Genomic DNA, 24,602 nt, shown 5'->3' on the forward strand with positions numbered 1-24,602 from the left:
ACAGCCTTTGTATATGTTATTTCTCCCCTACCTTAGTACCTGGAAGGTACTCTTTTATCATAGAAGGAGCGGAAGAGTAATAGAGATGCCCTCTCCTTGTCTTTTGGAGCTGTAAGGTGACCCCTCATGTCCATTCTGGGTTTTGGTGGTTGTGGTTCATGCGAGTGTGCTTCCCATGCTAGTTGGTACTCAGTTCACGGATGTGGGCATAGTAGAAGTCCCCAGAAGACCTTTTCATGATTGAGTACTCTTCTATCTGACAACAGGAAGAGAACCTCTGGGTAGTGACAGGTTTACTACCCTGGCTAAGGAGGCTCAGCAGAGGGGTGGAAAGGCAAAACCAGGCTTGGTGCACCACCACCAGCCTCAGGGACAGGGTAAATGTAAGGACTGTGGCCACAATAAAAGCCGTAGGGATAACTCAGTGAGGAGAGACTGAAAGGTGGTAGAGGGAAGAAAACTTTAAATGAGCAAAGATTCTAAGATCACAAAAGAGAGAAGGGAGGGAGGGACCAGTGGGGTGGGGGGAAAGGGGTGGAGAAAGAAAGAGTAGGAAGAAGTGGGAGGAGGGTGGGTGACAAATATGGATTAAAAAGAGGGTGGAAGAGGAGCAAATGACAGACTCAAGAACAAGGAACAGTGAGCAGTCAGAGGAGAGGCGGCCAGAGGACTAAGAAGCTTCTCTGGACTAAGAAGCTTCTCTGGACTAAGAAACTCCAGAGAGGAGGAAAAGAAGGTAAGGGTAGACTTGAATTTTAAAAGATAAAACTACCAGTTGAGGGGGAGAAGCCAGCAAAGAGAGAGCTTTTAATTCCAGGCTAGATGAAAACAAAGCTCTTTGTACCTGTGGGTTCATTCCCTATCCTTCAGTGTTCCCTGTGATGGTAAGGTTTGGATATATGAAAGAGGCTGTTTTACAAAGCTGAGATAAATGACTTACTTGGTATATAATGAGCTGTAGAAAGGCTAGTGGAGGACCCTAGGAGTTAGTTCACTCCCTGTGCAGTTGCAGTAGTCCAAGAGCATCTTACAAAGGGTCACCATCCACTTCTAAGCACATTTTAAAAGATAAAATTGGCCCTTTAAAAAGCCATCACTATTTCACAATGCTTCCTCTAGGCTTGGAATCTTTTTTGAAATGTTTTTCAGAACATCTAGGAGAGTGTTTCAATTCTTTTCCTCCTAAGGCATGTTGGAAGGTTTAAAAATATTCCCTGCTTAGTTTCCTACAGAGTATCATGTCCCGCTGGGCATTGTGAGCAATTTGGCCTCTCCCTTGCTATCAGGGGCAAGAGGCTAGTGAGACCAGAGAAGAAGCCAAGAAAGATACCCACTGAAGGTCACGTTTCCTCCTGGGTGCAGGTCAAGGTAGAAGACTGCTGGGCTAAAGGTTTCTGTCAGCTCCTTGACCTCTCTTCTAAGCATGTAGCAAAAGAACCTGGACTCAGTAGCTGGGAGACTAGGGCACTAAGTTGCTGGATAGCCTTGAGCACTTCCAGACACTACCCCTTCTGAGCCTCGGTTCCCTCTTCTATAGACATGAGGGGTTTGAAGGAGAAGGATCCCTCTGGTTCTATTCAGCAGTAACATAGTATAAGGTTATGATTCCTTAGGCTCAAATATAACTCAGCTGAAAAAAGTAAGATTGACACAAGGATTTTATATCTTTACTGTGCCTTTGTTCAGTTTTTTCCTTTATTTTGCCTCCCCATGTCTCATAATGGAGGGATTCCTGGTTCTTACTCCTCAGGATCTCACTTGGCTGTTTCCTGAACAAGGTTCTGACACACCAGGTCCAACTGGCCTGAGAGAAGGAAGGGCAATGCAAGGAGCACTAGACAGCGAGTTGGGAGAACTGAGAGAAACCCAGCAAAACTAAATAGAGAAGAGACTTTTGGGCTCAAAGCTGGGGACACAAGTTTGTATTCAGAGGCATCCCAGCCTGACTTTTACATCAACAGACCAAGCAGTCTCCATCTCCTCCATCCACTGCCCCTCGAGTCACAGCCAAGACCCTGATTCACTGCTCTCCAGGGACAGATCTGAACTTTCCACCTTCCTTCCAGACTCCCCAGGGTGGCAGAACTGGTTGGAGCCTGATCCCTGGCTGTCCCTCTAAGTTTTTTTCTCACTTGGCAACTGCCAAGGAACAGTCCCAGAGATCATAGCATGCACTGCAGTGAATACCCTGAGGTGTGTTCCCTGATTTCCAACCTGGCACACTCAGGGGATCACCTCACCTAGACACATGAAGTTCAGAGAGCCATGGCAGTAACATAATTATGTTGCCCTGCTTTGCAACTGCCTCAGAACCCCCAGAGATGTTCTTGCTGGGCTCTTGCAACTGATCATACTTCTTGTCTCCTAGATGCCTCACTCCTATTTCCTCGCCTAGTCCTGAGCCATTAGAACTAGAAGTTTCTTAGATTGCCTATCAATCTGTTCTTTGACAACTAAGGAAAGCAAAGCCTGGAAAATGGAAGTAACTTGTTGGAGATGACCCAGGGATTCAGGGCCAGTTCACTTGGGAAAACATACTGCTCTGTTCACTCCCACTAGGGCTCTTCTGACTTCTGTCCTTGGCTGTGGTTTCTGAGCCTCTGTCTCTTCCCAAGCCTCCCTGCTTCTTCCATTTAAGCATCTCTACAGTCCTGTTTTCTGGCAGGAATACCCACATGCCCAACTGTTTTTTGTCATCAGTTCTGGCTAGTTGTGGGGCTCATACTGTGGAAAGTTTGAGCTCTAGCAGCAAGCAGGCTGCCACAGTGCAGGCTGGCCTCTTGGATATAGGCTGACTCCATTTTGGGACAGAACCAATTCAAACAGGACAGGGAATCTGTCTGTGTGGGTCAATCAGGACAGGGACTAGAAGACCTGCTATCCTCAGGGCCAGTGAGACCCCAAGCCCAGGCTCTGCCCTCTTTCCCAGGGAAGACCTCACCCACCAAGAATTCCAGCAACTCTGTGTGAACTGGCCCCATTTTAGACTTAAGGATTGAGCTGACCAATGGGGAAAGACATTCATTTTTCCAGGAAAGCTTTGGGATTCTTAGAAAAGAAGCTGACTTCATTTCTATGGTCAGAAGCTGCTGGCTCCTGGCAAATGACAGCTTAATGCCATTTTATGACTCAGTTGTTTCTGATATATTAGCAAATGAAGGGCAAGAAAAATTCATCCTTCAACAATCCACTCACTTTCACAAGAAAATGGAGTTATGAGGTCCCAGAATCAGAGGTATTGAAATAACACAGAGGGACTTGTAGTTTATATAATTCAGGAGTAAGGCTAATGTTACATTTAGAGTAACATTTGGATTAGAATTTCAATTGAGTGACCTTGGCGACATATTTAATGTCTTTGATCCTCTGTTTCTTCATCTTCCAAAGAGGTTAATAAATGCCTTCCTTGTGAGATTTTATGAGGATTAAATAAAATAATGTACTTAAAATGGCTATCACCTAATAAGTGCTCAACGAACCATAAACATCAGGGAGAACCCAAGTCCTTGGCCCAAATTGCATTTCATTCAGTGCAAAGGCCTTTCTACAATGGAGGCTTGCTGTGAGATGTAATTCACAGGTACTGCTTGGTTTTTATGACCACAGATTTCTTTTGTCTGGAATTATTGCTGCTTACATTTAAACCAGGAGTCAGAAAATCTGGATTTGCCTCTTGGCTTTGCCACTGACTTGCTATACTATGACAAGTGGGTGACTCACAAATATCCCAGATATTCTCATTTAGAGCTAGAGGTGCCTTAGCAACCATCCAGTTCAGCCACTTGGTTTTACACATGAGTGAACTGAGGCTCAAGGAGGGGTAATGTCTTATCTGGGGTCACAAAGAAACTGGACCCTTATCTGGGGTCCAGCTGAAATTGGAAAGAGCCTCTCTTATGAGGCTCTTGTTCACTGAGAGGACTTGTAGATTCTTCATCAACCCTGGCATCTTGATGAGTCAGAATTTCAGTACAGGGAAGATGTCTTTGGGGAGTCCGGATGCCCCTTTTCCTCAGATCACAGAGTAGAAAACCTCCTATTTCTTGTCCAAGTAGAAATGGGCCAGTTTCAGACCTACCATTGTGGGCGTGCCTTCAGATTGGTGATGAGATTCAAAGAATTGCAGGAAACACACATTTTATAATATGGAGTCCAGCTCCAGGACCAACAGCTTGAGTTAAAAAAAGTTGGGGGACAGACTGGACCAAATACAAAACCAAGAGAGGCCTGATATGCACCTCTCTTCTTCTCTACCCCTGCCTCCAGGGATCTTCATGTCTAGTAGAATAACTAATTTACAGATTAATTAATATTCTTCCCATTGCCCATGTTTTTCCCTTCTCTGATAGTCACCTTTCTCCACTTGGTATCACATGGGGGTCCTTGCTGTGTCACTCTAACCAGTCCACTGTACTATCAAATTCTACATCAAGTTGGCTAGTTGGATCATGTTTGAGACAATTTTTTCTGGAACTGTCAGAAAAAAACAAACAAACAAACCCCACCCCCCAACATTATTGAGTAGCTACTATGTGCCAGTACTGTTCTAAGCAATTCCACACATCCACAGATTGTTAAATATACATTCTTTTTTTTCTTTTTCAGATGAGGAGAAAACTAAGAAGTTAAGTGACTTGTGTAAGGTCACACAACTAAAGAGCAATGGAGGCAGAGATAGAATCTCATTATTCCTTAGTAACCATGAGCCCCACCACCTAACTATTTGTTTCCTTTATTTTTGTTACAGTTTGACATCAGTGGAACAGTAGAGCCTGCTGTTTGGCCAGCTGAGAACCTGGCAGTAGGCACTGCTGCAGCCAAGAGCACTTAATGGCTAAAAAAGGAAATAACTTTCTATATGTGAATTCTGGCCAAATGGTGGCAGTTGTTGAAGTCTGGGAATCCTGATCAATGTAGACTGTAGGCGTGATGTAATCATTGATTCTAGGAATAGCATATGTAAGAGATAGCCAGAAGCTAAACAAAACACATTGGCCCTCCTATAGAAAGTAGAAAAGGCCCTATTTGAGGAGTTAAGGGACTGAGTTTTTGGTCATGTGTCTGTCACCAGCTGTCAGTACTAGAGCCTCTTTGATTTTACTTATCTTTTATAAACAGAAAATGTAGGCTTTGGAAGAGGGCATACCAGTTTCGAGTACTTTAGACAGTATTTGATAGTTGTGAGACTTTGCACAAGCCACTTAACCTCTGAGCCTCAGTTTTTTTCATCTTTAAAATGACATAATACTTCTTTCTTAGTAGAGTTAATATAAGGGCTAGAAAGTATAGTTGTACTGTGATTCACATGAGAAAAACACTTAGCGCTATCTATTGTTACTATTACTTAACTTTCTTTGGCCCTTGTCTTCATCTTGTATAAAAAAATGATATCTAGATTTTTTTTCCACTCTACTGTACTATGAATCTATGACAAGATGGTGGGAATAGTAAGGAAAGGTAACCATTTCAAAAATATAAATTTCATTAATAACTGCATAGCTACTAATCACCTCTCCCAGGACAATAAAAAAGTCTCTCAATATTTCATTGTAATTGCAGATCTCCATTTGCCACCCTTCCTATCATTCCTTATAAGTATTTTTTCTTCCAACATTTTAAGAAAAAAAAGTATTTACCCTAAAATAATTCTCTTTCTCCATTTTGCCTGCTCTTTTCCACCTCCTTGGCTTTGAAACAACTGTCTGTTAGCAGGGTGTCTCTGAGTGGACCACTCTGTCCTTGACAGAATAAAATAAATTGAAAGAGGAGTTAATTATCTGCCATTGGCTGGAGTAGGAGAAACACTAAAGTGATACTTTGTCTTAGCCATCTGCCTCTCATGCTGTCTCATCTCTGTCTCCTTTTACCTCCATAGTGATCAAGGTTCAGAGGTGCAGGTCTCCAAGTGGACTTCAAATTCTGGGAAAGCTGCCCATACTGCCCAACTCAATAGTTGTAGCTATATCATATACTTGGTCATTTCCCCTGAGGCTGAAGTAGCTACCCTAAATCTAAATCAGGAAAAGACTGAAAACTATAAATGTAAGAATTCCCACAACCACTTACAAACCAGCTCCCTATTCTAACCATGACCTCACAAACATCCCTGAGGTAGTCATGTTAGGTACAAGTGGCCAGCCTTTGACTGGTAAAAATTTTGAAAAAATGAACTTTAGGTGATTTAGGTAGTCTAGCACAAGTTGTTCAGGCAGGGGGATTGCTGCCAGACTAGACAAGAGCTGAGTTTGAAGCCAACTACCTGGCTCAATAGCAGTGTGACCTTGCCCAAGTCACCCTCTCTGAGCCCCCTAAAAAGGGGACATGGTTAATCCCTACTTCCTCATATTTTTGTGAGAATCAAATGAGGAAAAAATATATATGAAGAAACTTATAAGTGACTAGTACTTAAAAAGGCCTCAATAAGTGTTAGCTTATATTATTACTATTATCACCTAGATTCATATTCTCTTTTTGTGTAACTCTGGGTGAACTAGAAAATAGAGCTGAGAATCTCTACGAATAATGAAGATTCCTGAGGTAGCTGAGGACCAAGACTACTTATTCATGTAATACTCCTTCCATATCCATTTTAGGGAGAAACTATTAAAGTGAGGGGAAATAAAAAATGTACATCAATGATTAAAGTACAGAAGAGTTCTGAGATGATGGTTATATTTGGTACTTTATAAAACCTCTTTGATGTCTGGCATAGCTTAGCAGCCCAATAAATACTTTCTGAACTGAACTGCACCAACATGGTGCTGTGTCTAAGACATCATTCAAGTGAGGTTCTTTGGGTCTTTTTACAAAAGAATTTTTGTAATTAGGAAGCAAGTTAACCCTGACCTGTGACACTTTCTACTATACAGTGAGAAGAATTACAGGGTGGGACCAGGAGACTGTTATTCTGACTATGAATAACAACCTTTATTGAGAACCAGAGATCTGTTACTGTCCAGAACATGTGTCATTGTCCAGAATAAGATACAGACTCTGTGGAGTGGTATTAAAATCTAATTTTGACAAACCTTGGTGGTGAGCTCGCCAGTGATCTGGGGGAGGAGTCAGAAAAGGAATAGTCTATACTGTTGGAGTCTCTGCTTGAGTTATAACCAGTCCTGCTCGAGGGCTCTCTTACTGGCAGTAGCTTCTGCCTCCTTGATATTCTGGCCATCATAGTCATTTTGCAGGTGCCCCTAGGCCATCTTCCCAGGGAGGTCCCACTGCTGTCATTCCGTGTTTTGAGTGATCCTAATGTTGTAATTCATCCATTGTTCTGGGAGGGGGGTTGTTTGTTTTTGTTTTATTTTAGACCCAGGGGAAGGGAGAGAGAAAAAGCGAGAGAAACATCATTGTGTGGTTGCCTCTTTCACACCCCCTACTGGGGACTTAACCTGGCCCACAACTCACGCAAGTGCCCTGACTGGGAATCAAACTGGTGACCCTTTGGTTTGCAGGCCAGCATTCAATCCACTCAGCCACATCAGCCAGGGCCATTGTTCTATTTTTTAAAAAAGTACATGAGTCAATTACCATTTTTAAGGCACAATGCTAAGCACTAGGACAATGAAAATGGAGGGGGATTTCAGGGAGAAGAGTCAATGAAAAACAAATGGGGGCTTGTCTTCAAGGAGCTCAGGGTTGAGTTGGAGAGATAATACATAGCTAATAGAGTGAATAATTCACTCTGTAACACTGATATGAATTATCTTTTTCTTTGATCCCCTCAGCACCCCACTCAGTGCTGGTCACATCAAGGGAGTGTCACAAATATTTGCTTGATTACATAAAAACAGACCCCCAAGCCTTATCACTAAATGGCAGAGTCGTTTCTCAAATCACTCACTGCCCCAGGGTGAGCAGGAATTTTGAAGTTACACAGCAGGAGAAGAATTGATGGGCTCTGTTCTTAGAGGGATGATGAAGGGAAACTTTCTGGTGTGCACCGACTTGATCAGAAATTCTGGAGTGAAGTCCTGTATATGTAGCCATTAGTCCTTCTTTCTTTGCTATATATGTCAATCATCACCCCACAAAGTTGTTATAAGGATTCACCATTCAACAATAAAAACTGAGTGCCTATATGTTCTGAAAATGTTCAGTTTTTAATTATTTTATTTATTTATTTTTCGAGAGAGGGGAAGGGAAGGAGAAAGAGTGGGAGAGAAACATCAATGCATGGTTGCCTCTCATGCATCCCCTGCTGGGAACTGGCCTGCAACCCAGGCATGTGCCCTGACTGGGAATCGAACCTCAATACTCTGGTTCACAGGCCCGTGCTCAATGCACTGAGCTATGCCAGCCAGGGCTGAAAATGTTCAGTTTTTAACAAAACAAATATAGTCTTACTATCTTGGAGTCCACAAAAGAATGTCGAAGAAGTACATTTTGAACTGGGTAAGGTTTTATTTATTTTTTTATTGCTGGACATAAGAAGAAAGATTTGAGCCTCTCTAGGATCACTTTGCAAACTTACCATTAGACCAAACATTTTTTTAATCATTAAAAAATCAATTATTTTGTACCTAATGATAAAATCTAATGCAATACATATACAAAGTAGAACAGAACTTTGGACCTTTAGAAGTCTATTATCTATTGAGGAGAAAAGCCTTTAAATCTTTGAGAACAGAAATCATGCCTGGTTTTATTAATTCAATAGATATCATTGAGTGCCTAATAGTGTCAGGCTGGGTAATTCTTAGGTATTATTTTCAGTTTCTAGAGCAGTGAAAGGTACATAGTAAAGATTCAAAAAAGTACTTGCAGAACTTTTGGAGAACAAGTGTGAGGTAGCATATAACTAAGCATGAAAATGTATCCTTATTCAGAGTTCAGGAAACATCAAGGAGGGCTGGGGTCAATTTGAGAGGACTTCTCCATTGTCTACTTAGATTTGTGGAGTCCTAGGAAGAGGTCCTGGCTAAACTGATGTAAATCTGGATTGCTCTAAATTGATTTTCTTTGGAAACATGAGTTGCGTGAGAGGCAACAGTGCCAACCTACAGAGGAGCCCTGGATTAGGATGTAGATACCAGAATTTTATTGCTAGCCAGAGAATACATGAAGTAAGATTACAAAAATGATTCATGCTCACTATACAGAAAACTCTTCCTTTGGCCTTTTCCCTCTTATTCAAGTACCATATCCTGTTACTAATAAGTTCTCTGGTGATTCCAAAATTTTTGCTTTGTCCCAGGATATGACATATTGAAAGAGGATGTTGAAGGTTTTGGATTGAAAAAACTTCAGAGTTGGGATGCTCTTGTTCAGTTTCTAGGGACCATCTATTTTTGCCTTGGGGATTTCAGAACTTGTATCAGTTACAAAGTGCTGCACAATTAAATTATCCAGAGCTGGCTGGAGGACCCTGATCTAAGGTAGCCCCTTCTTGACCTCCTAAACTAGAGTTAGCCTTCTGCCATATAGTCCTGTAGTGCCTTGCATTTTCTAATATTAACACATCATGTTTTATTGCAATTATGTGCTTAATCTCTACCCTTAATTAAGGGAAATAAAAGCAGTTAAGCTTGGAAAAGGAAAGGAGTCCTTGTTTGTCTTTTTAACTGCTGCATCTTGAGTGCCTTGCATGATGCCTGGCATGTGGTAACCACACAATTGAACTTACTAAATAAATGAATGAATGGGAAGAATGACACTGAGATCATTGAGGTAGAGGGAACATGAAAAGCCAAGGTAAAAAAGTAAAAAATTGTGGACCATGTGCAGTATGTGTAGCTTTAAGTAGTGAGTATGTAAGAGCAACAGTGGAAAAAGAGGGTGAGGCTATGCTGTGGAAGGTCTCAAGTGCAAGTTAAAAAGTTTGGACTTTATAAGCTGTGGGAAGCCAGTGAAGTCTGAAGATAATGCAGTGAGATATATTACCATTGTATTTAAGAGAATTTATTCATAGCATTGGCAGCTTCCTTTGTACCTCCAAACACACTTCCTGCCAGGAAATGGATAACAATCTATAAAGCATTTAAATGCTATACACCCAGTAAGCTCAATGAATATCTAATCTACAAATTTTTTTGACTAAAGTTATGGGGTGGCCCAAAAGGACTCACTGGGAAACTGACTTTAGGCAGGGACCTTTTATATTATAAACTGAGCAGCTGGTATATGCTAACTATTTCGAGTTTCTCTGACTTTGCCTGAGTCATTCAGGAAGTCACGAATGAGAGGTCTTTCACCCTATTTGCTGCCATCAAGGCCTGATGGGTCTGCCCCACTTCGCCTCTCCTGGGCTAGTTTCTCTGTTCCCTCCCGAGGATGCATCCTTTCCAATACTGTATTTCTGATATTCCATGGTGTTTCTTTCTATATCTGTATGTTACTTCTTTCATGTGGGGTTCTTTGGAGCACATGTGAGAGAGTCAGCAGTGAAGCCTCTTGGCATATTAAACCAAAGCATTACATTCTTTGCCTGGATCTATTTTTATACTTCTTTGGGGACTTGCAAGGAATAAATGACAGTAAGAAGATCAAAGGAAAAGTCTTCCAGAATTAAGGAGAGCTTATAAAAGTTGCCCCAAATCCTGGAAGAATATATAGTTCTCTCCTTCTTTCATTCACTTTTTGTTTGCATTTGTTTTCTTTATTCTTTCTCCCCTTCTTCTTTTCCATCTTTCTTTCTTCTTCTTTGTAATATACTTCTCTTGTTCTATTTTTCTTTCTCTTTCTTTCTCCACTTCTTGTCCTTCCCCACCACTGTCTTTGCTAGTAACAGCTGCCTTTCATTCAGTTTTTATATGCTAAGAACTGGGCTAAGTGCTTTTTATTCATCATCTCACAATACTCTATGAGCTAACTAATACTATTGCCATTTTGCAGATGAGGAAATTGAGACAGAGATCCAGTAACTTCTCCATGCTCACCAGATAACAGAGTTTTGAACTCCACTTTGCTAACCCCCAAGCCATCTTCTCTTAACAGTTTGTGTGGTCTCTTTTTATGCATTTTCCTACTCACCCTTGTTTTTCACCTCTTTTTGTTCCTTCTCTCTCTTTATCCTATCTACTTCTCTTTTTCCCTTTCTCTGTGACACCACATCCTGGTTCCACACTTGTGTGGGTGACCCTGAAAGTGCTGAACACTGCACATGCCCACAAGAGATGACAGACCATTTAAACTCTTATCAGGCATTTTCTTTTTGAGCAAATGCTTTACATTTTTCTACATTGTTTGATCAAAACCATAGAAAAGGCCTTAAGACCTGGTTGGATCTTTGATATGGAGGGGAATAGAGATAAGGTCCTTCCACTCACTTATAAATTCCCTCATTTCCAAAGACTCTGTGTACTCTCATGGTTGGGGAACATAAAGGGCTGAAGGGGGATCTGGTAGAACATAGTCCAGGAGGCTGGTCTCTATGAAGGTATCAACTCAGTAGCCAAAGAAGCCTAGACCATAAAATGTGGTACTCCCACCCTCTCCTTCCTTATATGTATAAAAAGTGTTCAGATAGGAACCAGGGGGTATACTGGCAGCAAAAACATGAAGGGCAAAGTTTGAACTTGACAGTCTCTAAGGTCCCATCAGAATCTGAGGTTTTATGATTCTAGAAGGGAGTGTTTATGTTCAGTTCCTTTCTAGTTTTTTTAGTTATTCTGTTGATTAGAATTGGTTAGAGGCTTAATCCTCGAGGACATTTATTGCTCATTAAGTGAGAATTTGGAGATAAGATATTCAAGAGTTTCAGAGGCCTCAGGGCACTAGCTGGCATTTCCAAGATTCTCTGGGAAACGAGACATCTTGGCTCACACAACCCTGTCCACAGGCAGGAAGGAATGGGGGTGGGGATGACTTCAACTGAGGCTCCCTCTGTGTACTAAGGAATGGAAAAGCATTTTATAGAGCACTCCCTCCACATCAGACTCCCTCTATTTCTCACTGACCCGAATTAACTAATGTGAAGACTGAAAAAGAGGAATCTGACCTTTAACCCTGCTAAGGGGATCTAGGCCAGTTTACTACCAGGTGGGAAACACCAGTGCCTGACATCCCCTACTTAATTCACTCAACTAAGATTTACTAAGCACCTACTCTAGGCCAGGCTCTGGGCCAGGTGGTGAGGAAAAGACAGCCCCCGTTCTCCATGACCCCTTACTGGAAGAACACAGAGAGTCAAAGAATTGCAAAACAAGATGGCAAGTGCGAGGAAAGGAGTGAGTATGCCAAGGGCCATCATGGGAGCTGAAGAGGCTCAGCTTGGGAGAGCAGAGAGGACTGGAAGAAGACATGACTGGGTTAATTTTGAAGTTAAATAGATTTCAGCCAGGGGTAAGGCGCCTGTAGGAGGTAGTAGAGAGGAGGACATTTGGGAATCTTCCAGACTTGGCATGGCTAGATAAAGGAAACTAAAGATATCAGGCAAAAAACAAGGCTGAAGAAGCAGGCAAGGGCCTTATGAGAGAAGGTTTTGTATGGTACATAAATGGTTGGGGCATTTATTCTGGATGTGAGGGTGGACAGATCTGTGCAGGGTATCTCTTTTTGTATGCATAAAGACAAACCAAGTTGTACAGCTACAATGGCACTGAGGTGCAGGAGACTCACATTGCCAGCTGCTCACCAGCTGGGGGAACCGGAGCACTCATCTATGATACCTTTAGCTAGTGTGATGAAGACCTTTTGTTTGCTACCTCCCAATACAGATGGTACATACTGGATGATTCTGAGAGTTAGGGAATGCTTCTTGAGGGGCCAGATTTGTCACTCTTTCCTCCTCCACCTAGTTCTGCCCTCTAGAGCCATAAAATTTTTGTTTTCCACTAACAGCCAATCCAAAGCATGGGATATTTGTGGTATGATTTTCAATACATCACATACTCTTTCATTTAAACCTCAGAATCCTCTGATGCAGCTATTTTCATTCTCATTCTACAGACAAGGAAACAGACAGTGAGATTGTGCCCAGAGTCACATTTGCAGATTTGCAGACTCTGATGCTGTGTTTTTTCCACAACTTTAGAGTCTCTTCAGTTGTGGTGCTTGGCCAGCCTGTGTCAGAATCACCTGGGTTGTTTATTTCAAACCTAGATTCCCAGGAGAAGGGCATTCCAGACCCACTGAAGTAGAATCTCTGGGATTAAGAGCAGAGCATCCACATTGTAACACACATCTCAGTTCACTTCTAGATCCATTAAGGTGTGAGAACCATGATCTAATCTTGCTAATATAACCACTTTCAATCTTTGTATTTTCGCTGAGAGGTGGAGAGAGGATAAGAAAGCATTTTAGATGAATTTTTAAAAATCTTTTAAAAGTATATTTTATTGATTATAATATTACAGTGGTCCCAACTTTTTTCTACCCTTCATACTTCTCCAAGATGTACCCCCCCACCCTCCTGCATTACCCCCACCTTAGCTCATGTCCATGGGTAGTACATATAAAGTCTTGGCTTTCCATTTCCTATACTATTCTCAACCTCACTCTGACTATTTTTGTGCCTACAAATTATGCTCATTATTCCCTGTACCTGTTCCCCCCATTCTCTCCTACCCCACCATTCCCCATTGATAACCTTCCATGTGATCTACATTTCTGTGACTCTGCTCTTGTCCTAGTTGTTTGTTTAGTTATGGGTTTTTTTAGGATCAGTTGATAGTGAATTTGTTGTCATTTTACTGTTTACAGCTTTTCATCTTTCATTTTCTTCTATTTCTTAGATAAGATTCCTTTAACATTTCATACAATAAGGACTTGGTGATGATGAACTCCTTTAACTTGACCTTATCTGGAAAGCACTTTATCTACTCTTCCAGTCTAAATGATAGCTTTGCTGGACAGAGTAATCTTGGATGTAGGTCTTTGCCTTTCAGGACTTTGAATACTTCTTTCCACTTCCTTTTTGCCTGTAAGGTTTGTTTTGAGAAATCAGCTGACAGTCTTATGGGAACTCCTTTGTAGGTAACTGTCTCCTTTTCCCTTCCTGCTTTAAGCTTCTCTCCTTATCTTTAATCTTGGGTAACTTAATTTTGATATGTTTTGGTATGTTTTTTCTTGGATCCAATTTCTTTGGGATTCTCTGAGCTTCCTGGACTCCCCCGAAGTCTATTTCCTTCACCAGATTGGGAAATTTTCCTTTATTATTTGTTCAAATATGTTTTCAATGTCTTGCTCTTTCTCTTCTGGCATCTATATGATTCAGATGTTGGAACAGTTAAAGTTGTCCCAGAGGTTCCTAAGCCTCTGCTCATTTTTTTGAATTCTTGTTTCTTCATTCCATTTTGGTTGAATGTTTATTTCTTCCTGCTGCTCCAAATCATTGACTTGAGTCCTGGCTTCCTTCCCTTCACTGTTTGTTCCCTATATATTTTTCTTTTTTACACTTTGTTTAGCTTTCATTTCTTCCTTCATTTTGTGACTGAACTCAATCATTTTAGTGAGCATCCCGATTACAAGTATTTTGAACTCTGTATCTGATGGGTTGTCTATTTCCTCATTGCTTAGTTCTTTCTCTAGAGTTTTGGTGTGTTCTTTCATTTGGATCATATTTCTTTGTCTCAGCAGTGCACCTGTTATGTTATAAGGGGTGGAGCCTTAGGTATTTGCCTGGGTAGGGCAACCTTCTTTGCTGGGTTGGGCACTGGCTGTGGGGGAGAGATCAGACTGGGAGTTTCTCCTACCACTGCAACCCCCACAGATTTTTACAGCCAGAGGTTTTAAGCCTTTAGTTTCCCTTGCTCAAACCCTGGGTTTCATGGTCTGTTTTGCTCCCCAGTTGTTCCTCCTGAGTTATCTGCAGACAAATGTGAGACTGCTAGCCAGCCAGTCCCTGCCTCACCTGCACCATCTGCCACCTTGCCAGCACCCTATCTACCTCAGCTTCCCATCTCTGCCCCTCCTTCCAATCTGGATGAATGTTTCTTTAACTCCTTGGTTGTCAGACTTCCATGCTGTTTAATTTTCTGGAATTTTTGGTTGGTTTTTGTTCTTACATTGGTTGTTATTTTTGTTTTGGTTGTTCAAGGAAGTGAAGCATTTCTATCTATGCCTCCATCTTGGCATGCTTTTTAGGTGAATTTGTCTTAGTTGCATTTTCTTAACATATTGGTATGAATCAGTGGAATCTCAGAGCAGGACTGGATCTTCCAGACTTTTGCAGAAGCATCTTTCTTTTTCTAACTTCCCTATTTGCAGGAGCCTTGGTGCCTGTCTTCTGCTGAGCCAAGATGGGGGATTGGAGTTTCCTGGGAGAGTTCCTGGAAGATGTACACAAGCATTCCACAGTGATTGGCAAAGTCTGGCTGACTGTACTCTTCATCTTCCGAATGCTGGTATTGGGTGCGGCTGCAGAGTCTTCCTGGGGGGATGAGCAGGCTGACTTCCAGTGTGACACGATTCAGCCGGGTTGTGAGAATGTCTGCTATGACCAAGCTTTCCCCATTTCCCACATTCGCTATTGGGTGCTGCAGATCATCTTCGTCTCCACACCGTCGCTGGTGTACATGGGCCATGCCATGCACCATGTAAGGATGGAGGAGAAACGGAGGCTACGGGAGGCTAAGACGGCCAAAGAAGTACAGAGCCCTGGCTCTTATGGGTACCCAGTGGCAGAGAAGACAGAGCTCTCCTGCTGGGAGGAAGTGAATGGCAAGATTATCCTGCAGGGCACTCTGCTCAACACATATGTCTGCAGCATCCTAATCCGTACCACAATGGAGGTAGCCTTCATTGTGGGCCAGTACCTCCTCTACGGGATCTTCCTGGACACCTTGCATGTCTGTCACAGGAGTCCATGCCCCCACCCTGTCAACTGTTATGTATCCCGGCCCACTGAGAAGAATGTCTTCATTGTCTTTATGTTGGCTGTAGCTGTACTGTCACTCTTCCTCAGTTTGGCTGAACTCTACCACCTGGGCTGGAAGAAGATCAGACAGCAATTTGCCAAGTCACGGCAGGGCATGGCTGAGTGCCAGCTTCCTGGTCCTCCTACTGGCATTGTTCAGAGCTGTACACCTCCCCCTCACTTCAGTCAATGCCTGGAGAATGGTCCTGGGGAGAAATTCTTTAATCCTTTCAATAACAAGATGGCCTCCCAGCAAAACACAGACAACCTGGCCACCGAGCAGGTGCAAGGCCAGAAGATTCCTGGGGAAGATTTCATTCACATCCAGTATTCCCAGAAGCCTGAGGTACCCAGTGAAGTCTCCCCAGGTCACCACCTCCCCAAAGGCTACCAGAGAGACAAACGCCGACTCAGCAAGGCCAGCAGTAAGACCAGCAGCAAGGCCAGGTCAGATGACCTATCAGTGTGATCCTTCAGTGTGAGGGAACCAGGACCAGTTGGGAACAAAGAAAGCTCAGAAAGGGAAGCTGTGTCCCTTCTGACCCCACCTCTTCCATTCTCATCACTGTTCTGCTCCTTTTGACATTGTTCATTTATTACACAAGGTATAAGTAGGGCTCTGTGAGTCAAAGACATGACTACCCACCCAGGGTTCTGTCTTTTCCCCATCCTCTACCCGGAATACTTAGTGAGGACTTTCAGATTACTCATTGAGCAGGGTGGAGTAAGGGATGGGAACCACGGAAATACCTGGCCTTCGAAGGATAAGAGAATTCTCCATATACCATATAACATATGGGTTCTCTGAGTCCCTATGGCTTTCTTGACCTGATTACCCTTTTTGCTATATGGAAGACCCCAAGGTTCCTAGGTAATAAAGAGCATTAATTAAAGAACTTGCATGAGATGTGCTCTTGAATCTGTTGTCTCCATAGGCCAAACATTGAAAGGGTGGTGAGATTGACTTGGGCTGCCCTTGGCTGCCTCTCCCTCTACCCAGTCTTACTTAAAAAGAGGTCCTTGGAACTTGACCAACAGCCTCAACTTTACAAGTGCCTTGGCATGTATGTCTGGCAAATGTTTCACCTTGGTGATGCTGCAACATTTCCTTCTGCCATGTCCAGAGAGGTACAAGCTCCCCTAGGGAGCCACTGTACACAGACTCCACTGAAATTCCTGCCACAACCTGTCAACCTATAGCTTTTTATAGTTCAACCTGATGATAGAAACCATCCCTTCCCTTCCTCCCTTGATTGTTTACCCAGTACTCCCCCAAAGACCTTATTGACCAGGATACCCAAGAAGCTGCCGTCTTCTCAGATCCTGACCAGATCACCAGACAGAGATGCCAGTGGAATTTCCCCAGTTCTTATTAAAACAAAGAGGACATTGTGTTTCTCAGAATCCCCTTGGGAAAAAATAATTGGGCTGTGAAGATAAGAATTAAAGGAAGAGAAAATGCTGGAAAATGATTTTTACCTCTTATTTATTTCCCTTGCTGACTACCAACTTAGAAAACCAAGAGGTATAATAACAGCTATAGAGGCCCCCAGATCTCTCTCTCCCTGGAAGATTTAGTGGAGGCACAGAAGTATTGGCAGCATTCTCTGTCTTAGCAGCATTCTTATTTAAGAGCACAGAGATTCCTGTGTCTCCCTGGTGCTCCTAATGAAACTGCCAGGTGGAGACTTCAGAAAAGCCCTGCTTTTCCCAGGGACTGACCTTGTTCCTCTAGTCAATTCATCTAAAATGGGTTGCAATTTTGGGTGAAAGTAAAGGATGCTCAGAATTGAATACTGATATATATAGGAAAATAATTACTTTTTAAAATGTGTGTATATGCCCACTGATAGGGTGGGTGAAGGGGAAAGGAGGTCTGAAATAAGGAAAGGACACCTTAGAGAAACTTGTATCTTTCTGCCCCCCCAAATGCCTTGCAGAGGGACTGAGCCTCACTGTTTTGTGTCATCAACTTAAATGAATAGGCATAAGAGGTTGGGACAGAGGAAGGTGAAGGCTCAGAAGGAGGCTGAGCCTCTAGCCCAACAGCCCATCTCCTGGTCCTTCTGCTAATATTTGGATGGTACCGATGGGAAGAGAGAAGGCTGAGTGTAGAGAGGTGGAAGGAACTGACTGGGATGCCATCTAGGGAAGAGTGATGGGTCACCCCAGATTCCTAGAGGGGACACCCTTTTATCTATTGTCTGTTACCGGCATTAAGACTCTCCAAAACAAAACAAAAAAGACTGTCTTCCATCTCTGAAATCTGTTTCATAAAATGAGTGTTCTTGAATGAGAAATGCTATGAGATCAGTTTTTGATGATGAGGCTTTGAGGAATAAAAAAAAGAATTATGTATATATTTTTTCTTAATAAAGTCTGTCCCTACCTTTATCTCTCCTTGTGTGTCTTCCATATTGTGACTACAAGAGAAGAATGGAAGACTTGGTTGGGGAGGGAAGCACATGGACCTTCTCATCAGTCAGTCAGTAAGGCAAAGAACTTTAGAATCAGACATGCAAGTGTTAAACTTCCAGATGCTGATTTACAGCTGGATTCCAGCAAGTTCTTTAATTTCTGAACCTTGGTTTTTCCATCTGTAACCTAAACCTAGTAATATTACCTCATAAGGTTGTTAAATGAAAGATATAAAGAATTCATCAGAGTGCCTGGGGAATAAATTTGTCATTAAATGGTAATGGTTGTTGCTATTATTATTTTTAATATTTTTGTTATTATGTTGAATATATAGTATTTGAAAATCTAGTATGTTGAGGGATGATTCTAGAACTTTTCTTTGTGGAGCTCACAATCTATCTAAGGTGATCAAATTAACTCACATAGAGAAAACAATTAGAATAGAATTAAATGGCAATTCACTTATGATGTTATTAATTCTAAGAACCATATGACTCCATAAATGATACATATGAAAAAAATACATAGAAGAAAAGAGACCTTACCTGGGCCTTAAAGAGTAGCTAAGGCTTTAGAAAAGTAGAGACCTCAAGGATGACTCTGTGAATAGGTCTTTGTATCCCCATTTTACAGACCTGGGAACTGAGGTTTAAGATTTGAGTAGGGCAGCTTTTAACTGGCCTCTCTGATTATGATACATCTTTCTGAAAGAGGAAAAATGATTCTTGCTCCAAACAAAATGTCAGGGACCACCCTTCCCTTAACCAACAAATAGGAGCCATTTCCTAGAGAAATATATAAAGGCTGGGAAAAACAAATGGAAGTATTATCTGAACTACCAATCAGTCTTGTTTATCAGGGCGGGAAAGCTTTTTTTAAAAAAATATTTTATTTACTTATCTTTAGAGGGGAAGGGAAGGAGATAGGGAGAGAAATATCAATGTATGGTTGCCTCTCCTGTGTCCCCTGCTGGGAACTGGCCTGCAACCCAGGCATGTGCCCTGACTGGGAATCGAACTGAGATACTCTGGTTCACAGGCCTGCTCTCAGTCCACTGAGCTAAGCCAGCCAGGGCCAGGAAAGCTTTTTTAGAGAGCTTGTAGAGAGATCATAGACCAGAACTGTGACACCTGTGTTGTTACTCAGGAGTGCATGTGACATCTGTTCAAGCATAAGGTGCTCAGCCCAGTGGTGCCTGAGGAGTCCAACTGGAAAAAGCATCTCGAATCCATTTTTCCCCTAGAAAAAAACAAGTGTATTTCATGGTTTAATAAACACAGCTATCAACATTTAACAGTTTATGTTACACCCAGACTAGATTCTGCTAAGGGACTCCTTTTATGGTAAGAGTTCATCCTCATGTACCTACTCTTATTTTCTCTTCCTTTTCCCCTCTAAAGGTTTACCACCAAAGGCAGTAAGTTGGATCATAAGATAGTGAGCAATCTCTAAGTTGTAGACTCCTGCAGACTCTTTTTCTTAATTTTCTTCCTCCAGTGCCAGATAAGACCAGAATTTCTATGCTGGTGTTTCATTCCTATGACTAAAGTGTTGAAGTGGTTAAAATACTAATAACACTTCTTTAAAGAATCATAATATGAATGAATTTCATATTTCTTTTTAGTAGCAAATCTTGATAACAGAAAAAACAAAAGAGGAAAGGCACTAGGCACCTCGCCGTTATCTTGAAGGGCTGTTTTCATGGATGTGGAGATGAAGAACACACACAGCTCCCTGGAGGGAGCTGCTAAAGATAAGTTGCCAATTTCCTAATCCTGAGTAGATGCTGGAAGCCTCCACAGCTGGTCCACATATTGGTCCTTAACAATGGCAGAATTTACAAATAATAAGTAAATAGAAAAAGATCAGTAGTTTTTACTTTTGTTGGTCACTTGACAGTCAACAGAAATGGGTATGGTCTATAGTTTTATATTATTGTTTCAATTGAAAATGAGAAAAAGTTTCATTCAACAAACATTTATTGAGCACTACTTCAGGCTAGGCACTATATTAGACTTTAAAAATACAATTTTATAAAATTGAACTGGACTCTGGCTTGCAGGGTCCATGTGTTATGGCTACAACAAACAAATTTACACAGACTACAGAAGTCCTGTGGAGAAAAAGGGACAGCATGGCCACTTGTTAAGTGAGAGATGGCCCCAACCACTGCCTGGACAGGCTTTTATTGCTTTTCTCAGTATATTACATCGAGGATGTTCCTTATTTACAATGCACAGGTTTGCTGTAGGTGATTACCTTTTACAGATAACAAAGGAAAGAATGTTGCTAATTATTTCAAAGAGAAGAATGTTGCAGATCAAGGGGGAAAGTGGTTGAACTGGTTATACTCCATACTTGGGAAGTTTAGCACAGATTTTAGGAAGTTACTTTAAAGATAATGTAGTAAACATTTTCTGCCTCAATTCAGGGTGAGGGAGTTTTAGCAAAAAGCAAGCCTCATAGAATCCTACGTACAATGCAGGCCTGATTCCCCAGGGGAAAACCAATCTGTGGGCTCGGTTCCTGTGTGCTGACTCACTCCCCACTGGTTTTCCAAGTCAGGGACTAGACTACATTCGTCACGCCACTTGGATAGGTTCCCTATATAAAATGATATGGTTCCTGACTTCTGGAGCTTATGGTATTGTGGGGAATACACACTACCCCAAGTAAACAAACAAGATAATTATACACTGTGGTAAGTGTAAAGAAGGAAATAGGTAAAGGGCCAGCAAAGGCAGGGGAGAAAAATTCTTCCAGTAGGGTGGGTGGAAAGTCCTTCCTGAGGAGGTAACATTGATGCTGAGATCTGATTGCTGAGAAGAAATTGGGCACTGATGAGTAGAAGAACCCAGGTGGGGGAACTCAAATTCCTTACAGAAAACCCCAGAATACAGTTGTCCCTGACCCTGGCTGGTCCAACATTTTTGAAAGACACAAAATTCAAGCAGCACCTAAAACAACACTGCTTGTCATCAACTATTATGAAACACACATACTTCTTTCAGCCAAAGCCTTAAGGGATAGAGAGATATTTTTATTCCAAGAAGTAAAAGGAGCATTTAAAAGGTCTTAATTTAAAATAGTACGCATTATATGTCAAGGTTCTAAAAAGCCCTATTTGGTGTTGTAACTACTCTTTTCACTAGTATGTATTCTTGTAACATGCCTGGGGCCTTCTAAACAAGGCCTGTTCCCTGGAGAACAGGCTGATAGGCAGAAGACTACATCCAAATGAGCTGGGAAAGAGCCAGCAGGGTGTGCTCCAAGAGACCCTTGTTGTCAGAGGGGCCAAAACAGCAAGAAGTCAAAAGCACAGACAGGAGAAAGAAGGATAAGGGGAACACATCAGCAGGGAAGCTGGCCCACAGAAGTTGTGCAAGACACATGTAGGCAGGCACTGTAAGAGATATCTCACAGCTGGAGGTAGGGCTACAGCCACTGATCTGTTTTTGGAGCAAGACCTCCAGATTCATAGCAGGGAGTCTGACATGGACAAAGCAGAACTTCACCCTAGGGCTGGGTTACTAGACAGGGCCCCAGGATGAAGTCCTAGACAGAGTACAAAGTGGAGAACCCGTTATCAGAATTACAGTGAGGTGCTGATGAATTATTGCCAGTAATATACAGGGTCAGGCACAAATAACTCCCCTTTTTATTACATGAAAATCTTTTATTACAAAATCATAAGCATGTAATTCTGCAACATAACAATATCACACTCAAGCACACCATATGACATTTTAGATGAAATGATCAATGTTCAAACTGCTGTCCATTTTGCGCAAGACATTCGCATACCCTACCAACCACACTCAAAGGCATTACTTCTGCTGGACTCTGTATATGATGTTAATAGATGCAATCAAAGCTCTAAGCCAAATGAACGACCAATTGTGTGAGAATTCCAGGCATCTCATCAAACATGGTGGTGAGGAGGAAGATTATTTTTGGTGTGGAACCTAATACTGCTTTGAAATCACCCCATTTAGCACGTACCTCCTTCACCTGGGAGTAAAGTTACATATAACCCTGGGAGGTCATGGCTTGGAAACAAGGCTTAAGTCCCCTCTGTCCCTTCAACCTGGCTGACTTTCCCGTTACTTTGATTCAATGGGATGGGGCACATTTACTTTCTAATAAGGGCTTCCTCAGAGAGAAACTGAAGTCCCTGCCTGAACTGGGTCAGGAGAGCTTGTGGCCCTGAGCACTGCAGCCTGGTCAACACTAAATTCCCTCAGGTTGCTTTTCAACCAACAGCAGTCATTCAGGGCATGGTAGAAAGGTGTTTCATGTCTTCCTGGGACTCTTGTTTAAATGGGTTGAGATATAACTTGGAGGGGTTTAGACTTACAAATGCTTGACGTAAAATTGCACATATGAAAATTAACTTAAGAACCTGTATAGGGTGTTGTTAGCTGGGGAAAAGTAAATTTTAAAAGCTCTCATATTTTGGTAATAATTATGGAACACATTTTCATTAGTTAAGTGCTGTTTTCTAGGTGCTTTACTAAGCGATTTTATTTTATTTATTTATTTATTTTATATAGGTATTGAAGCTTTTATTTTTTTTAAATTTTTTATTGATTATGCTGTTACAGTTGTTCTATTCCCCCTTTCATTCCCCTCCACCCTACCCCCCATCCCCACCATTACGCCCCATTAGTTTATGACCATGTGTCTCAAGTCCTTTAGATTCTATATTTCCCATGCTATTCTTGAGCCCGCCTTCTATTTTCTATCTACTGTCTATGCTACTTATTTTCTATACCTTCTCCCCGCTTTTCCTCCTCCCACTCCCCTGTTGCTAACCCTCCTTGAGATCTTCATTTCTATGTTTCCACTCCTGATCTAGCTGTCCTTTTAGTTTGCTTTTGTTTTAGGTGTGGTTGTTAATAACTGTGAGTTTGTTGTTCTTTCACTGATCATGTTTTTTTAACTTCTTTTCCTTAGATAAGTCCCTTTTTTAAAAAAAATTTTATTTAGTTATTTTCCAAGTACAGTTTTTTTGTCTATTTTTCCCATCCCAGCCTCCCCTGCCGCTTGCTCTTCACCTCCCTCCCATTTCCATCCCCCTTAGTTCTCGTCCCTGTGTCCTTCCTATTTGTTCCTCCAAATCCATCCCCCTTTTTCCCCTTAACTTCCCTTCCTTCTCCCCTCTGGTCACTATCCCCTTGTTCTCTATTTCAGTGTCTTTGTTTTTTGTTGTTTTTTTTTATGCTTGCTTGTTTGTTTTGTTGTTTAGCTTCCTTTTAAAGGTGAGATCATATGGTATTTGTCTTTCAACACCTGGCCTATTTCACTCAGCATAATGCTTTCCAGTTCCACCCATGCTGTTGCAAAACGTAGGAGCTCCTTCTTTCTCTCTGCTGCATAGAATTCCATTGTGTATATGTACCACAATTTTTGGATCCATTCATTCACTGATGGGCACCTAGGTTGCGTCCAACTCTTGGCTATTGTAAATTGTGCTGCTATGAACATTGTGGTGCATAGGTTGTTTGAAATTGATGTTTTAGGATTCTTAGGATATAATCCCTGCAGTGGAATTGCTGGGTCAAAAGGCAGGTCGATTTTTATTTTTCTGAGAAAATTCCATACTGTTTTCCATAATGGTTGTACCAGTCTGCACTCCCACCAACAGTGAACTAAGGACCCCTTTTCCCCACAACCTCTCCAACATTTGTTGTTTGTTGCTTTGTTTATGATAGCCATCCTGACTGGTGTAAAGTGGTATCTCATTGTGGTTTTAATTTGCATCTCTCTGATAGCTAACGATATTGAGCATCTCTTCATGTGTCTCTGAATGTTCTGTATGTCCTCCTTGGAGAAGTGTTTGTTCAAGTCCTTTTCCCATTTTCTAATTGGGTTGGGTGTCTTCTTAGAGTGGAGTGGTGTAAGTTCTTTGTATATTTTGGAGATTAAACCTTTGTCTGAGGTATCATTGGCAAATATGTTTTCCCATACAGTTGGTTGTCTTGCTAATTTAATACTGTTTTCTTTAGCCATGCAGAAGCTTTTTATTTTGATGAGATGCCATTTGTTTATTCTTTCCTTTACATTCCTTACTCTGGGGGACATACCAGTAAAGAAGTTGCTGCGTGAAATATCTGAGATTTTCTTGCCAATGTTCTCCTCTAGGACTTTAATGGTGTTATGACTTACATTTAAGTCTTTTATCCACCTTGAATTTATTTTGGTGTATGGTGTAAGTCTGTGCTCAAGTTTCATTGTTTTGCATGTAGCTGTCCAGTTCTCCCAACACCATTTGTTGAAGAGGCTATCTTTACTCCGTTTTATGTTACTGCCACCTTTGTCGAATATTAATTGACTGTAGAGAGTTGGGTTGATTTCTGGGCTCTCTGTTCTGTTCCATTGGTCT

The 24,602-nt window shown here is 41.7% G+C and overlaps 1 protein-coding gene across 3 annotated transcripts in view; it reads left to right on the forward strand.

Moving 5' to 3' along the window:
• Positions 1-18,280, forward strand: part of GJA5 (gap junction protein alpha 5) — a 73,286-nt gene extending 55,006 nt beyond the window's left edge. For 2 of the 3 annotated variants that reach the window (XM_037145410.2, XM_037145411.2), the window contains exon 2: positions 15,151-18,280. In XM_037145410.2, coding sequence (XP_037001305.1) covers positions 15,183-16,268 — 1,086 coding nt within the window. In that variant the 5' untranslated portion in view covers positions 15,151-15,182 and the 3' untranslated portion in view covers positions 16,269-18,280. Of the gene's footprint in view, positions 1-622; positions 737-15,150 lie in introns of those variants that run through there. The other variant, XM_037145409.2, reaches the window with a different exon arrangement.
• Positions 18,281-24,602: the final 6,322 nt, after the last annotated feature.

Source organism: Artibeus jamaicensis, unplaced genomic scaffold, assembly GCF_021234435.1.
Source record: "Artibeus jamaicensis isolate MK-2021 breed Jamaican fruit bat unplaced genomic scaffold, CSHL_Jam_final contig_447, whole genome shotgun sequence".
NCBI classification, from domain to species: Eukaryota; Metazoa; Chordata; class Mammalia; order Chiroptera; family Phyllostomidae; genus Artibeus; species Artibeus jamaicensis.